The sequence below is a fragment of the Nycticebus coucang genome, chromosome 3 (assembly GCF_027406575.1).
Source record: "Nycticebus coucang isolate mNycCou1 chromosome 3, mNycCou1.pri, whole genome shotgun sequence".
NCBI classification, from domain to species: Eukaryota; Metazoa; Chordata; class Mammalia; order Primates; family Lorisidae; genus Nycticebus; species Nycticebus coucang.
The window spans coordinates 154,061,239-154,078,072 of record NC_069782.1 but is presented as its reverse complement, the minus strand read 5'-3'; the positions used below and the strand labels follow the sequence as shown (position 1 = coordinate 154,078,072).

At 46.2% G+C, this 16,834-nt stretch overlaps 1 protein-coding gene across 3 annotated transcripts in view; it reads left to right on the top strand.

The window, feature by feature from the left end:
* The window catches only part of UROS (uroporphyrinogen III synthase), a 39,187-nt gene that overhangs the window by 14,113 nt on the left and 8,240 nt on the right, over positions 1-16,834 (top strand). The window contains exons 2-6 of one of the 3 annotated variants that reach the window (XM_053584210.1): positions 2,372-2,459; positions 2,643-2,726; positions 3,711-3,807; positions 7,671-7,745; positions 12,604-12,678. In XM_053584210.1, the coding sequence (XP_053440185.1) occupies positions 2,397-2,459; positions 2,643-2,726; positions 3,711-3,807; positions 7,671-7,745; positions 12,604-12,678 (394 nt within the window). In that variant the 5' untranslated portion in view covers positions 2,372-2,396. The remainder of the gene's footprint in view (positions 1-2,371; positions 2,460-2,642; positions 2,727-3,710; positions 3,808-7,670; positions 7,746-12,603; positions 12,679-16,834) is intronic. The other 2 variants (XM_053584212.1, XM_053584211.1) reach the window with 2 other exon arrangements.

The following is a 16,834-nucleotide window of genomic DNA, read 5'->3' as shown; positions in this document are numbered from 1 at the left end:
GAATCAGGCCCACCAGGGTTAAGGATAATCTGCCTTAAAGCCAGTTGATGGCAGACTGTATGTGATCTCCAAAATACATTCCCAGCAACACCTAGATTAGTGTTTGTAAAAACCAGGGACTATAACCTAGTCAAGCTGACGTAAAAGTGACTATTGTGGAAGGGTAGGCTCCTAATTTCTGTATGAGACATACTTTAAGTAACATTAGGAAGTGATAGGAACCACACTGCCCATTTCCCCAAATTCCCAATCTCTCTAGCCAATATCTGGACAGCAGCAATAAATAGAAGTTAATTTTAGAATTATTTTCTCTAAAATGTTCTATAGATATTATAATATTCCAGACACAGTGTAATATTTAAGTAACTTACTGGTGGGTTTCGTGCTGTCCATGGCTTGGGAATCTGTCTCAAGCAGATGGTCTGCAGTTCTCCAGCAGCATTTATTCTGAGGCCTTTGGGATGATTGTAATGTCCTTTTCATCTCTTAATACAAGAGGTTTATTAATGTTCATTGTAAAAAAAAAACTTGTGTAATACTGAGTGTGGTAAAAAAGAAAATAATCCTAACCTACCACTCAAATAATTATTAGTATTTTGTTGCATATCCTTTTGTGTATATATATATATATATATATATATATAACCTATCAAATTATACTATTTATGTTATCCTTTTGGGGGGAGGAACATTCTCACTCTGTTGCCCAGGCTAGAGGGCCATGGTATCAGCTTAGCTTACAACAACCTCAAACTCCCAGGCTCAAGTGATCTTCCTGCCTCAGGCTCCCAAGTAGCTGGCGCTATAAGCATCTGCCACCATGCCCAGCTAATTTTTCTATTTTTAGTAGAGATGGGGTCTCACTCTCCGTCATGCTGGTCTCAAATTCCTAAGCTCAAGCAATCCTTCCACTTCAGCCTTCCAGAGTACTGGGCTTACAGGTGTGAGCCACCATGCATGGCCCTATTAATTTTTTATTATTATTATTATTTGGAGATAGAGTCTTACTATGTCACCCTCAGTAGAATGCTGTGGCATCACAGCTCATAGCAATCTCAAATGACTCTTGGGCTTAAGCAATTCTCTTGCCTCAGCTTCCTGAGTAGCTGGAACTACAGGCGTCCGCCACAACACCCTTTTTTGTTGTTGCTGTTTAGCAGGCCTAGGCCAGGTTCAAACCCACCAGTCCAGGGGCATGTGACCAGCACCCTAACCACTGAGCTACAGGCACCAAGCCTATTTATTTAATTCTGAATCCAACTTTTTTGACTTAATATTATTTTGTGTTTAAGTAATTCATATATAATTATTTGTGAATATTTTAATGACTTTGTATAACCATACCATGATCTATGTAACCATTCCGTTTTACCATTCATTGTAAGCATTTGTTGAATGTTTACATTGTTTCCAGTTATTTGTAATTGTGAGGAATGCCAGGGTGAACATCTTCATGTTAATTAATCTTTGTACAGATTTGTGAGTGTTGCCTTAGTATTTATTCTTAAAAGTGAAATTATAGGAAGAAAGTATGAAGTATATAAGGCTTTTGAGACATGTCAGCAAATTGTTTTCCAGGTTGCTAGGTTATCTGGTGATACTTGACAACATTTATAGCTGGCGCTATAAGCATCTGCTAGTCAATGTATCTACTAGTCAATGTAATTATTTCCTAAAGTCTCATGAAGTGCTCAGCATATTTTTCTTCAAATGGAAATAATTGTCTCCTTAAAAGACAGCTATTCATGGCTCGGCACCTGTAGCTCAGCAGCTAGGGCATTGGCCACATACGCTAGGGCTGTCGGTTTGAACCCAGCCTGGGCCTGCCAAACAACAATGACAACTACAACAAAAAAATAGCCGGGCATTGTGGCGGGCACCTGTAGTCCCAGCTACTTGGGAGGCTGAGGCAAGAGAATTACTTAAGCCCAAGAGTTTGAAGTTGCTGTGAGCTGTGATGCCAGGGCACTCTACCGAGGGCAACATAGTGAGACTCTGTCTCAAAAAGAAAGAAAACAGAAAAAAAAAATAAAAGCTATCTCAAAAAGAAAGAAAATGGAAAAAAAAGTTATTCATTTCTCTATTTGCACCCATACTCTGCTGTAGGCCATAAATGTGTAGGACACTTGACTTTCACTAATGGCTTTCACCTGCCTTTCCAGCTAGTATCAGCTGCTAACAGGCTCTCCCTTGGCCTTATCAGTGACAAGGGTCTTCAGAAAGAACAAGCCCATTAGTGCAGAGTCATGGAGTGGGAGGGAAAAGTCTCTTCAGTGAGAAACTGATACCTTCTTTTTATACGCCCCATCCAACTTTGCTTAGGCAGAATCTTTGGGATCTAATTAAGATCTGTTTCCTTGCTCTGTCACAGCACCTTATAAGGACTTCAGGCAATAATGAAGGTTCTTTTACTGAAAGATGCTAAGGAAGACGATGGTGGCCAGGACCCATACGTCAGGGTAAGTGGTCCGAGATGCCTTGTCCCATAAAGCACATTGTGCCTTTACTAGAGCTGGCATGGGAGGGGCCTATGAAAACTCAGAGGAACTGACACTGAATAAATTGTTAATGTGATATCACAATCCTTTCATTATTTTCAAAACTGCCCTGGCCAATGTAGAACTATATTCTTTCATTTGCAGGAATTAGGTTTATATGGACTTGAAGCCACTTTGATTCCTGTTTTATCATTTGAGTTTTTGTCTCTTCCCAGTTTCTCTGAGAAGGTAAGGCCTATTTGTCTGAGCAGTTACTATTTGCATTCTGTGGAATCCTTGCCAGCCAAGCCAGGACTGTTTTACTCCTCCCCAAACTTTAAACCAAATGCAGCACAACTTGACCTGGTTCCAGGAGACTGCTGCTGCTGGGGTTCCCTGACTGAGCTTCTATCAGCTCTTCCAGAAAGCTGCCCAGACCCAGAGATCAGGGCATGAGAGAGCAGCTCAGGCAAGAGCACTAATTGCTCTCAGCAGCCCTAGAACCCTTTCATTGTCCTCTGGTTTAATCTGCCCTACCCCCGACCTCTGCAGAACAGGCCAGACAGGTGTTTTTTCCCCAAGTTAGAGATCAGAACCCAGGTTAGGCAACTCTGCCCAGGCCTCCAGCACGTGAGAGGCAGGGCTGGGACTCTAGCCCAGAGCTTCTGCCCAAAACTTCAGTTCTGCTTCCAGTGTAGGAGTGACAGATGTTGCAGAACAGAAGCTTAGTAAAGTTTTCCAGAAGTTGCAGATTAAAGATTCAGTGCCCACAGCTTCAGTGAAGTCAGACGTATACAGCCTGGCCCCTGGTCCTGTCACCATTGTTGTCTTCGAACATCATGGCTTTGGTATGGATACCATCTCCTGAACGGTCCAGTTCTATTACAGCTGCAGCTCAGGTCTGCCCTCCTGCCTGCTCCACCCAGTCCCAGGCTGAGCCCGCCTCCCCCAGCTGCAGTGACACCGTGCTGTGCTGCACCTGTCTGTCTCTCCCTCGTCTGTAGCTTCTTGAGCGGAATGCCATGAGTAATAAATTCACCCTGTACCCTAAGTGGCCTAGAATAAATAGCTCCAGGCACATAGTAAGCACTCAGTAAGTGTTGGATGAGTGCATAGAAAGAATTAGTTTACCTGGTACTTTTGTGAAGCATTTGGAATTTGGGGTCATAGCTCCTTGGGAGATGTTGAACATGGCCATCATATAAAATGCCTTTATTGCTTTTTGGTGTGCAGCTCTCCCATCCTGAAGGTTACGGGGGACTCATTTTTACCAGTCCCAGAGCAGTGGAAGCAGTGGAGTTGTGTTTGGAGAAAGACAATAAAGCTGAAGGTGAGGGTGGATCTGCTGTGAATCTCACTGGACTTGTATTGACTCTCATTTCTCTTGCGGGGAGACTGGATTCTAGAAATAGCCACACTTCTGACAGGAGTGGTTGCTTAGGGACATCAGGTCACAGGAGCAGGGCTGCCTCCTAAACTCCCAGACAGATGTTACAGAGACAAAGTCTCTCCCATCTTCTTAAATGTTCACCAGCTGGGCTTCCCATCTCCCCTCAGAATAGTCAGGCACTTCTCCCTCAGACAATATGATATCAATTTTCTGAAAGGATGATGAGAAATCCAACAACATACGAAAACCATCAGTTCCGTGGCTGGCACTTAGGGATGCAGTCATCTCCTTGACCCTCTCCCCACCTGCTTCCTTCTCCATCAAAACAGTAGGAAAGTGGCACTGCCCGTTAACAGAACCCTGGGTTTCAGGCTTTTTGTAGAGACAGAGTCTCACTGTACCGCCCTCAGGTAGAGTGCCGTGGCGTCACACAGCTCACAGCAACCTCTAACTCTTGGGCTTACACGATTCTCTTGCCTCAGCCTCCCAAGCAGCTGGGACTACAGGCGCCCGCCACAGCGCCCGGCTATTTTTCTGTTGCAGTTTGGCCGGGGTTGGGTCCAAGCCCGCCACCCTCGGCATATGGGGCTGGCACCCTACTCACTGAGCCACAGGCGCTGCCCCTGAAAAACGCCTTCTTAATAAATGCGATTGAACAGCTTCCTCCTAACACTGATGGAATGCCTGTGTATGTTGGATTCTGTGTTAAATACTTCACATTCACTAATTCATTTAACCCTAGATAACAATCCAGAGGCACACAGTACTGTGATCTCATATGGCCACTGAGAAAGCTGAGGCTGGGAAGAGGGAGTACTTATCTGAGGCCACAGAACTAGCCAGTGCAGAGCCGGGCTTCAAACCCAGGCCTGCCGCCTCCACGGTTATGCTCACGTATGGAGGCAGCGGCGGGCGGGTGGGGGGGGGGGTTGTGAGAGGGCTCTGGGAAGAGTTGGGCCTGAGCTCACACAGCCACTCCTACCTAGGCGAGTTCCCTGACCTCTCTGAGCCTCAGTTTCCTTGTCTTTAAAGGGGGCATAATAATAATAGTGTGATGGGATTGTTACTTCTACTGTTAGTTAAGTAGAATTTATTGAGTGCCCACTCTATTCCAGACACTCTCCTAAATGCTTTATCCTGTGAGGTAGGTCTGATTGGTGTTTCCACTTGGCAGATGAGGGCCTGAAGAACAGGGGGTATGGAACTTCCCTAGACCACACAGTCTGTAAGTTGTAGGTTCAGGATTTAAGCTGCTGAGTCTGAGTCCCAAAGAGAAGCATCTGGGATGTAACCTGGAGCTCAACAGCCATCCAGTGAGGGATGTTGGCAAGTGGTTTTTATTCTCTCTCTTCACATTTAAACAGGCTTCCTCATAGCCTAAACATGCCACCTTCTTGGTGATGTCGTATACACACTCACTGCCTCTTTAAAGGAAAAGTCTGGTGTTTTTCTTAGGAATGAGGACCCTAAGAAGCTCAGAGCCAGAAGTGCTGTTGTTTCCAGAGCAAGGACACAGGTGCATGTGCCCGTTCTCAGTGGTGCTGCGGAGTGTTTTGTCTTACCATTGTGTTTTTCCCTTTGTACCTGCTTTGAGGATGAAAATAACGAAAAAAGAGAAAACTTGAGAATGATCACTGTAAATTTTTATGGTTTTTTTTATTTGTTTGTTTGTTTTGTAGAGACAGAGTCTCACTTTATTGCCCTTGGTAGAGTGCCGTGGCGTCACACTGCTCACAGCAACCTCCAGCTTCTGGGCTTAGGTGATTCTCTTGCCTCAGCCTCCCGAGTAGCTGGGACTATAGGCACCTGCCACAACACCCGGCTGTTTTTTTGTTGCAGTTCAGCCCGGGCTGGGTTTGAACCCACCACCCTCAGTACATGGGGCTGGCGCCCTATCCACTGTGCTGCAGGCGCCGCCCGTGCCTGGCTATATTTTAGAGACGGGGGTCTCACACTTGCTTAGGCTGTTCTCGAACCTGGGAGCTCAGGGATCTACCTGCGTTGGCCTCCCAGAGTTCTGGGATTACAGGCATGACCCATCATGCCGGGCCAATGGTGCTTTTTAATTTAAAAAGCATTTTCCATGTATTTTCTTACTTTGATTGTCATGACAACCACATGAATCGGCAGTAGGAGTATATAGTACAGTTAATCCCAGTTATCTTGATGCAGAAACAGACACGGCAAGGTGGGTTGTCTGACTTGCCCAGTGCACCAGGAGCCAAAGGGCAGAGCCTCCCCTGTGGCCTCTGACCCCGCCCAGCATTCACTTCCGTTGCTCTTCCTTTTCAAATGTATTGGTGTGATGAGAAAGAAAGTAAAACGCAATCTTTGGCAACTGTTTAAAAGGGAATTTCTATCATGAGTGTAAAGGGCAGTGTAATACTATTGAATTTAAGGGAAAATTATGTTCATAATCAGATTTTAGGAAAGAATTATTGTTTGTCTTTTAAAAATGTACTAAGTCATGACTGGGTGTGGTGGCTCACACCTGTAATCCTAGCACTCTGGGAGGCTGAGACGGGAGGATCACTTGAGACCAGGAGTTTGAGACCATCGTGAACAAAAATGAGACCCCGTCTTTACTAAAAATAGAAAAATTACCTGGGTGGGGTGACACAAGCTTAGTTCCAGCTATTCCAAAGGCTAAGGCAGGAGGATCACTTGAGCCCAGGAGTTTGAAGTTGTTCTGATGACATCACTGCATTCTGGTCTAGGGCAACAGAGTGAGACTCTGTCTCTCCCCGCTCCCCCCAAAAAAGTATTGAATCCCCAGTGGCTTTGTGATATATTTATACAATCCATTTTCTCTTTGTGTTTCTTTAATTCATATTTAAAGATTTTTTTGGTCATAAAATGGCATTCTGTATTAAATTGTGTTTATTAATGAACCTGAAATTTATTATTTTTGCTTTGACCTAATGGATAAATGAGCCCTCCCAACTGACATTACAGTTTGTTGACTGCTTTCAGATTTATGTCCCAAATAAAACCAATTGTATTAGCTGCCGGGCAAGGTGCCTCACACCCGTAATCCTAGCACTTTGGGAGGCCAAGGAGAGTGGATTGCCTAAGCTCACAAGTTTGAGACCAGCCTGAGCAAAAGTGACACCCTGTCTCTAAAAAAAAATAACCGGGCATTGTGGTGGGCGCCAGTAGTCCCAGCTATTTGGGAGGCTGAGGCAAGAGAATCGCTTGAGCCCAAGAGTTGGAGGTTGCTGTGAGCTGTGGTGCCCCAGCACTCTACCGAGGGCAACAAAGTGAGACTCTGTCTCAAAAAAAAATTGTATTTCTTCATTAGACATTTAAGTTACATTTTTTAATGACCAGTGACTTTTTCTTTAAAAGTCTAGATTTTTAAATGTTAATGTCACTAAACAAATTACAATAGAACCTCCATAGTTGACCACTCTCCTACGTTAACCACCTCCTTCAGTTGACCTAATTTTCATAGACCAGACACGCAACATATGTACATATCGGTACAGTAGGCCTAAGTTCCCTATGTTGACCTCTTCTGTACATTGACTAGTTTGTGACAGTGCCTTGGGTGGTTAATGTACAGAGGTTCTACCATAATTTTTCAAGTTCTGTTTGTTTTCTAATACACATTAAAAATGTGCCCGGTACATATTAAAAATTTTCCACAGTGCCAGATATGGAAATGGGTTAATATTTCAAGCATACATAGCGAAACATTTACCAAAGAGATTTTTTTTTTAATTTGCCTGCAAAACAAGAACAATATGAAAATGGAATTTTAGTTGGTATTTGCAGCTCATATGTAATTTCATGTTTTACAGTGTGGGAAAAGTCTCTGAAAGAAAAATGGAATGCTAAGTCAGTATATGTTGTTGGAAAGGCCACTGCTTCTCTAGGTAAGGAATCAAGGTAAAAATAAAACACCAAAAAATGACTTAGCTTTTTTCGTTTCTTTTAAACACTTTAATTCTATTTGAAAATAGCTTTTGTTTATTGAATTTTCAAAAATTAATTAAATATATAATACTATTGATGTGGTATGAAACAAATGTGTTCAAACATTGCCAAATAGTATTAACCATTGGTTTATATCTTTTGGAAATGCTTAGTCTCTGTGTATTCAAAAGCTTTATTAAAAAGGTTTGTACCCGGGCGGCGCCTGTAGCTCAGTGGGTAGGGCGCCGGCCCCATATACCGAGGGTGGTGGGTTCAAAACCCGGCCTCAGCTGAACTGCAACCAAAAAAAAAAAAAAATAGCCAGGCGTTGTGGCGGGCGCCTGTAGTCCGGGCTACTCGGGAGGCTGAGGCAAGAGAATCGCTGAAGCCCAGGAGTTGAGGTTGCTGTGAGCTGTGTGATGCCACGGCACTCTGCCGAGGGCTATAAAGTGAGACTCTGTCTCTACAAAAAAAAAAAAAAAAAGGTTTGTACCCTTTAGCCCACTAATCCTATTGTGGATATTCTTAATGCAATTGAATTATATACTTAAGACATGATTAAAATGGTAAGCTTTATGTTTGGTATTTTATTATAACTTTTTAAAAGCCTAAATCTCCTTATGGTGGCATGTAGAGAAAAAGTTGGTTTTATAGCTTTCTTAATATTATCTACATTTTTTCATAGTCTTGAATTTATACATTCTTTTAAAATCACAAAATGTGATAATGATTCATTAAAAATTAACATGGAACATTATAAATATTTAATGCTTAGCAATTGTGAAAATTAACCTATAACTTTTTCAAAATGGCTCAACTAGTCCAAGTGAATTTGAGGGTGTGTGTAACATGAGTGAAAATAATTCAAAAATTAAAAGCACATTTTGCAGAGACCAAAATGAGGTTGGGGAAGAAATGAGTGGGAAGCTGGGAGGCCGATTAAAGAACGCTGCCTGGCTCTTCTACACAGCCTCACTTTTACTGCAGCTCAGCAGATCAGCCGGGAGAGGGAGTCAGTGGTTAGGTTGCCAAGGGAACCACCTCCACTCCTGTGTATCTCCCCCTAAAAGTAAAAATTTGGTTCCACTTTCTTTTATTATTTCTTTTTTATGAATGAGAAAAGGAAAGAATATAGGCAGTTTCTAACTGACATATCAAAAATTCAACTATCAAATATATAGCGTATTTGTAAATTTTCCTAGCATTCACATATTAACTGATAAAAAATCATTTTGAGCTATCACACACTCTTCAGTTTGATTTCAACAGCATCCTATGCAGTTTGCTGTCATTGTTCTGTCACAGGAGAAGAAAACTAGAAGAATGACCACGTGATCCAGTGATGGCAATCTCTGTCTTGGAACAGAGGGGCAGTGGGGCACATCAAAGCCACACAGGCAGCAGAGCTCTGGTCTCAGTTGAGCTCTCACTGGCCTCAGGCTGGTCTCTGTTTATCCAGTTGTGAAAGAAAAGGACATGTGCTAAATGCTGGGAATATTAGCTGTGCTATTATTAAGGGAGAGATGAAATCAGGAACTTGGCAACTTTTAAAAATCTCTTTGAGAGGAGACCTCATTCTTAGCATGAGACTCAGTCATCCAACTTTGAACACTTGACAGTTCACCTTTTCAGACGCAGTACACCAGCAAATAGGAGGAGACCACCCCCAAAGTATTAGTCATCTTTTCCTGTGTAACAAACTACCCCCAGACTTAGTTGCTAGAAAGAGGCACTTACTATCTCGCCATTTCTGTAGGCCAAAAATCTGGGCATGGCTGAGTTGGGTTCTTCTGGCTCAGGTCTGTGACCAGGCTACAGTCAAGCTGGAGGCCAGGGCTGCAGACATGCTGAGGCTTGACTTGGGTCTGCTTCAAACTCACTCACATAGCTGTCAGCAGCCCTCAGAAGATCTGTTTCCCAGTTCACTCCACATGGCCCGTCACATGGCTACCTCAGTCATGCCGCTGGCTTCCCCGCTCAACCCTGATAGAAGCACAAGTCTTTTATAACCTAATCTCAGAAATGACTTCCCATCCCTCTGCCATCTTTTTCATTCGAATCAAGTCAGTCCAGCCACATGCAAGTTGGGGAATGACTAGGGACCTGAGTCCCAGGAATCACCCAGGAGACAATGGCCAAGAGCTGTCCTGGCTTCTGAGAGCAAAGGGAAGAAAAGGTAGATATTGTTCTCAGTGTAGAAATGAAAACGGTCCAGTGAACCCTGTTTCATTGATAGGTTCTTGGACATTGCCACTTTAAGCCAAATCACATATAATGAAACATTGTTTTTTTCTCAGTGTTATAGGGAAATATACTGAATGATTTGAGGACTTGCTATACACTCACTCGCTCACTTAACATGGCAGTTTCCAAGAACCTATTGATGATGTTAAGTGAGGACTTACTGTACTGGACTACATAAAATTTCTTGAGAACATTATTGGGTTGGACCATGTATACCTATTTTAATAACATTTCAGTTTCTGTTGAAGAAACAGAGTTAGTTGGCTTGTGGGCTGATACCCTGCAACTCAGCCAGCCCCCTCGGGGGAAGGTCTTCCATTTGTCTGCCCAAAGGTGAGGTGCCCCTGCCTTTCCCTTCTGATTGCAGGGCTGGGCCTGGGAGCCATTTACTGGCCACTGTTGCTTGGCCTTGTGATCCCAGGCCAGTGATCCCACAGAAGATAGCAATTAGCAACCCAATGCACAACACAGAAAGACTGTAAAACAACTTTGCTGTGAGGTCTGTATATTTGCCCTGTTGGAACAAAGTATCATCTGCAGTTTTTGACTCCTTGTTATATACCAGGCACTGTGAACTTCATTAATATGATTTCTCATTTTCATAAGGAAAATTTTCCTACTTTAAAACCAAAAACAGAAACTGAGTGTGAGAGATGTGATTTGTTAGGGTCACGCACTCAGTAACTGGTACAAGCATCGTTTGAATCCACAACAGCATTGCCCAGAGCCAGCATGCCCCCCACATAAGCATGCAGATGTGTTACCATTTTTAAGGCCATCTCTTTTTTTTTTTTTGTAGAGACAGAGTTTCACTTTAATTGCCCTCGGTAGAGTGCCGTGGCATCACACAGCTCACAGCAACCTCCAACTCTTGGGCTTAGGCGATTCTCTTGCCTCAGCCTCCCAAGCAGCTGGGACTACAGGCGCCCGCCACAACGTCCGGCTATTTTTTTGGTTGCACTTTGGCCGGGGCTGGGTTTGAACCCTGGGTATATGGGGCCGGCGCCCTGCTCACTGAGCCACAGGCGCCGCCCAGGCCATCTCTTTTTTTTTTCCCATTGATATCTTTTCCCATAAACTCTGGAAAGACTTTATAGACATCATCCATAAACTGTTAATATCTTCAGTCTCATTTCTTGATTCTTACTGACCTGCCTTTGACTAAGAGTTTATTTTACCTTCACTTTTACCAAATGGCACCTTTTCAGCATAGACATCAGCCAGCAGAGGATTTCACTCCACAGATTTACACAAGTCCAGAAAGCTGGGTCCACTGTGGCCCTTAATGTCATCCCCTCTCGAAAATAAAAACTACTCTATGGTATTGAAAGGCTATACCGGCCCCTTTTGTGAGCTCATTCATGAGCTGAGTGAATCCCAGACAGACCCAGGCTCAGTAGTATTTTCCAAACAGTGAACACCTGGCCACTCTGCAGGGAGGGTTGATGAAGGAAGGGCCTGGGGTCGGCTCAGTCCATATTGCCAGCTACTCACAGGAGTGTGGCACTTCTCTGAGGAAAGAGCACTGTGGGCTTTCTGTTGAGGAGTCACACAAGGGGCTGGCTCGTAATAAATGGAAGCTTTAATAAAAACACCACCAGCGGGGCAGTGCCTGTGGCTCAGTGAGTAGGGTGCCGGCCCCATATACTAAGGGTGGCAGGTTCAAATCCAGCCCCGGCCGAACTGCAACAACAACAACAACAAAAAAAAAATAGCCAGGCATTGTGGTGGGTGCCTGTAGTCCCAGCTATTTGGGAGGCTGAGGCAAGCCTAAGAGCTGGAGGTGGCTGTGAGCTGTGACGCCACAATACTCTTTATCGAGGGCAACAAAGTAAGACTCTGTCTCTGAAAACAAACAAACAAACAAAACAGCACCAGCTTTTAATTCACACTTTAAGAATGTGTTGAGTCAAAGAGAAACATGTCCCATGCAGCTGTAAACCTTGTTCAGGAACTAAACCCTCATTTAGGCGGCAGTGCCCCCCAGGCTGGCCCGGAACAGCCCTTCACTGTGCGTGGCTTGCGTTCACAGAGACCCGGAGTGCTGTGTGTCTCTGCTGGAGATTGTTGTGGAACTTTCCCGCCCCTCCTTTCGGTTGCACTCTGGCCGTGTCAGCCCAGGACACCTTTCTGGATGTGGTCTGGACTTGTCTACCTAAGAAAATGAAGGCTCTCTAATGCAGGCACCTGCAAAAATAGTAGATCCCAGGTGCTCACCATCTCCTGACCGGTAAGAAAACAGCCTTTACTGAGCCCAGATGTCAAGCAGGTTGCTCGCGTTTTCTCACACGGCCCGTAACACAGCTCACATGGCGAGCATTTTCCTGTCTTACGGATGAGCTAAGGAGCGATTAGAGAAGCTAGCTAAGGCCACACACACGAGCAGAGGCAGAGCCTGGCACCTCCTCGTCGGAGTGGGCTTCTGTGATCTTCCTGCACCACCTTTCAAGAGGCGACTTTCTCTTACTGATTTGTAAAATATGTACCTGTGTGTTTGCACAGTAACAAAACCACACGGGAACAAAAACACTTCAATATCCACGTAAAGAAATACATTTCTTCGTTGTTTTCCAGTGAGCAAAATTGGCCTGGATACAAAAGGAGAAAACTGTGGAAATGCAGAAAAGCTTGCAGAATATATTTGTTCCAGTAAGTAGAAAAAGATCCCCTCAAATGAAGCCTGTTTATTTTTTGTTTATTGATCTCACAACCACTACCTAGGGAAAAAAAAATTTCCTCCCTGCGTCCTCAGTGTTAAGATTGGGAGCAGAACGTAACCTCTGTGTATGTCCGTAATTGTATGACATCCTTTCTAGCTGTACACCGAAGAAGTTGAGGTGACTTGAACATAGCACAAAATAAAACATTTGGAGGTAAAGCCAGAGGAGAGAGCCCCGAGAGGACTCCAGAGCGGCAGAGGCAGAGGTGCTGCTGGGCACCCTCTGCTCAGAGTCGTCTTCCCCTTCTTGTTAGGGGCAGCTTCCCGCTCCTAATTTCTTCTCTGGAAACGTGTTCCTTGGTAGAAAGCTGACTCACCTAACAAGCTCATCCTTGGGCTGCACGCGGACTTAAAATGGCACTGTCTCTAGGGATGTTTGCCGTCAAGTAGGGACCAAGTCGTTATGGAATTTTAGGCTTCAGAAGAATATACATATGGGCAGAGATTTTTGGAAAGAGAGGCTGACCAGGCATGTGTAGGGCAGTCCTGCCGAGTCTGGGTGCACCTCCCATCCTGCCTCTCCCTGTGTGCCCAGCCCTGATGCAGGTGCAGTGGCGTCCATGAGAGAAGGAAGTAGACCCATCTTGCCTTCTATTACTGAAGTGGAAATCCAGGCCTTGCTAGAGACCAGGGGCTGGCAAACTTTTATTAAGGATGGGATAATTTAGGCTTTGCAGGCAAATGGTCTGAACTTCTGGGCTCTGCAGTGGTAGCTCGAGAGCAGCCATTGACTGCAGACAATGGGCTCGGCTCCTACCGGGGCTGGAATGTGCTGACCTCTTCCCAGGGCTGCTAGGGTGTCTGCTGGGCTGGGAAGCAGGGGCCGGATGGACTGCTCACCACCGAGGGTTTCCCAGGGTTGCTGGGGTGTCTGCTGAGCTGGGAGGCAGGGGCCGGATGGACTGCTGACCACCGAGGGTTTCCCAGGGCTGCTGGGGTGTCTGCTGAGCTGGGAAGCAGGGGCCGGATAGACTGCTGACCACTAAGGGTTTCTTCTGAGGTCGACTCAGGAGAGGGGTATGTTCTTTGCCCTTTGGGTAGTGACCAGGGTGGATAGGGAGAGAGAACACATTAAATGAGTCTTTTTATGGCTTATTAAACAGGGGTGGGTGGTTTCGTTTTTAGGCAAAACAACATATATGTGTTAAAAAACATTCCTTCTCGGGCGGCGCCTGTGGCTCAGTCAGTGGGGCACCGGCCCCATATACCTAGGGTGGCGGGTTCAAACCGGCCCCGGCCAAACTGCAACCAAAAAATAGCTGGGTGTTGTGGCGGGCGCCTGTAGTCCCAGCTGCTCGGGAGGCTGAGGCAGGAGAATCGCTTAAGCCCAAGAGTTGGGTTGCTGTGAGCTGTGTGAGGCCACGGCACTCTACTGAGGGCCATAAAATGAGACTCTGTCTCTACAAAAAAAAAAAAAAAAACATTCCTTCTCAAGATGATGTTGGCCTTTCTTGATCGTAAACTGGTACACTAATGTCTTATGAGGTCTTCCCGCCATAAGCCATCGCTGTTGCCTGAAGGCTCTCTGGTGTGTATTTTTCTGCGCACCCCTGGGAGCCTGTGCCAGAGAAAGCCCTCCATCTCCCTGCACACGGCGGCCTGAGAATGCCCAGAGCTCCCCGGCAGTCACAGGCACTGGCCTCAGTGCCTCCTTCCTAAGCTTCCCAATTCTCTCTTCTCATCCCGTTTTCTTTTCAAAATAATTTTGTTTTACCCTTCCTGGGTCACTCCGTATTAATGATGTTAACCAGCACTTCCTGAGTGCTCCCCATGACCCGGGTCCTCAGTCACTGGGCCTTCGTCACCTGCGGTTCAGCTTCATGCTGCGAAGTCAAAGTCATCTCCCCTGCAGGCTGTGCTGTCGAGGATGGTAGCTGCTAGCCCTACGTGGCTATTTACTATAGACATCTAAAATCAAGTTAATTAAAATAAAATAAAATTGAAGATTCAGTTCCCAGTCATACTAGGCACATTTCAAGGCCCAGTTGTTATTCCTGGCTAATGGCGTGACGTTGGATAGCAGAGAACATTCCCACCATTACCAAAAGTTCTTTCCGACGGTACTGTGAGAGAGGCTCTGGGGGACCAAGGGACAGGTCTTACCTGAGATCACAAGCTATGGGCAGTGGCACTGCCGGGCCATCCCCCTTCTCCTGGCCCACACGGTCAGCAAACCTGACAGAGCACTTGCCCTCCAGGAGCTGCTGGCGAAGCCTCTCAGTCTGCTCGGATTCAACGATGGGGCTCCACAGGGGCGTACATGTGCCTAACATGGACAGAGGCTCCACGGGCCTTTCTGCTCACTGTAAGGAGTAAGCGCTAGTCACAGAGTGATTAGCCAGTCGGAAGCCGCCTGTGCTCTCCTGAGCCCAGCACATCTGCACCCAGTGGCTCTGACAAGCCTTTTGGGTGCTTGGTAGATTCTTCGATGCCTCCCTTGTCCCTGTATTCCCTCCTGTGTCTCAGGAGAGCAGGTCTGTTCAGCGTGGGTCAGCAGATGTTTACCCAGGAGCACCTGTGTGCCAGTCCCATGCAGGGCCTGGGGGCTAGAGAGGGATCTGACTCCATTCCTGCCTGCTGGGAGCTCCCAGCTTAGCTAGGACCAGGAGTGACGGACATAGACATTAGTGGCCATTGTAAGGCAGGGCAGATTAAGTGACAAGAAGAGTTAAGAATTGCTTGTGTGTGATAGGGCATCTACAAGCACCCATCTCTACCTACAGAGCACTCCTGACACCATGCTCCAGATAACAGCTGGGGATCCTACAACTCAATCCAGTGTTGATGTTACCCCGAGTTAGCACCAACCCCACGATTTAAGGGCTCAGTCTTACAAAACTACCCCCACTTCAGATGCAAGGTCTGTGTGCCCAGGGCACCCACACTCTACCCAGTTTGGCTATAAAGTGGGGGTTCCCACATCCCCTTTCTCTTGTTCATAATTTGCTAGAATGGCTCGCAGAACTTGGGAAACACTTTGCTTGCATTACTAGTTTACTGTAAAGAAAATATGGACACAGAGGCACAGACAGAGGAGGAGACACATGGGTGAGGTCCAGAGGGTCCTAAGCACAGGAGCCTTGGTCCCTGTGGTTGGGGTGCACCGCCTTCCTGGCACATGGATGCGTCCACAAACCTGGAAGCTCTCCATATTCACAGTGGAGATGCCTGTATGTGGGCACAATTGACTAAATCCTTGCCCACCAGGGATTAACTCAGTCTCCAGCCCTTCCCCCAGAGGTCAGGGGGTGGGGCTGAAAGCAGCAACCCTCTAATCATGTGGTTGGTTCTCCCAGCCCCGCCCCCAATCCTGAAGCTATCTAGGGGCCACCAGCAGTTACCTCATTATTTTACAGTTAAGGGAGTTTATTATGAATAACAGAACAAGTGTCTCTCTCCCCTGTCAGGAAATGCCAGGGGTTTTAGAAGCTCGGCCAGGAACAGAGATGAAAACCAAAGATTTGTTCTTTACTGTATGTATGCAGTGTCCTGGGGTGGGTGTCCCAAAGAAAGTAGAGGACTTCAGGAAAGTCTGCTTAGAAAGGGCACATTGGCATTCCCACCACAGAGTGGCTGTGTTTAAGAGGAGCCTCCAGGAAGGACAGGGCCTCAGGCAATAGCCATGGCTGAGCCCTCCCAGTAGAGCAGAGAAAGTGGAAGGAGAAGTGGACGTGGAGGCTGGAGGGGCAGCCAGTCACCAGGAGCCCTGAGGCTCAGTGGCATTACCTAAACCCCTGTCCAGACCCAGGAAGGAGGACTGTCCCCAGGGCTAAGGGAGGAACACAGGGTGCCACTCCTCCCTCTGGCACCAGCTAGGCCAGAACTGGGCCCAAAAGGGAGTCGCTAGATTAGGACGTGGTTCTGCTGTTACGGCAACTTCGCAAGTGTGTCTCAGAAACTTATCCCTTAAGTAAAAAGAGGATTTTTTAAAATCAGAGACACCACACATAGGGCACAGCTGAGCACGGCCTGGAGGCCCTGCGGGAATCGTAGAAATGCCAGTGGGGACACTGAAGGCGGGGTAGTGTGAGGAGGTGGAGGGCCTGTCGTGTGCCCCGCATAGGGTGGCATTTTGTTTATATTGTC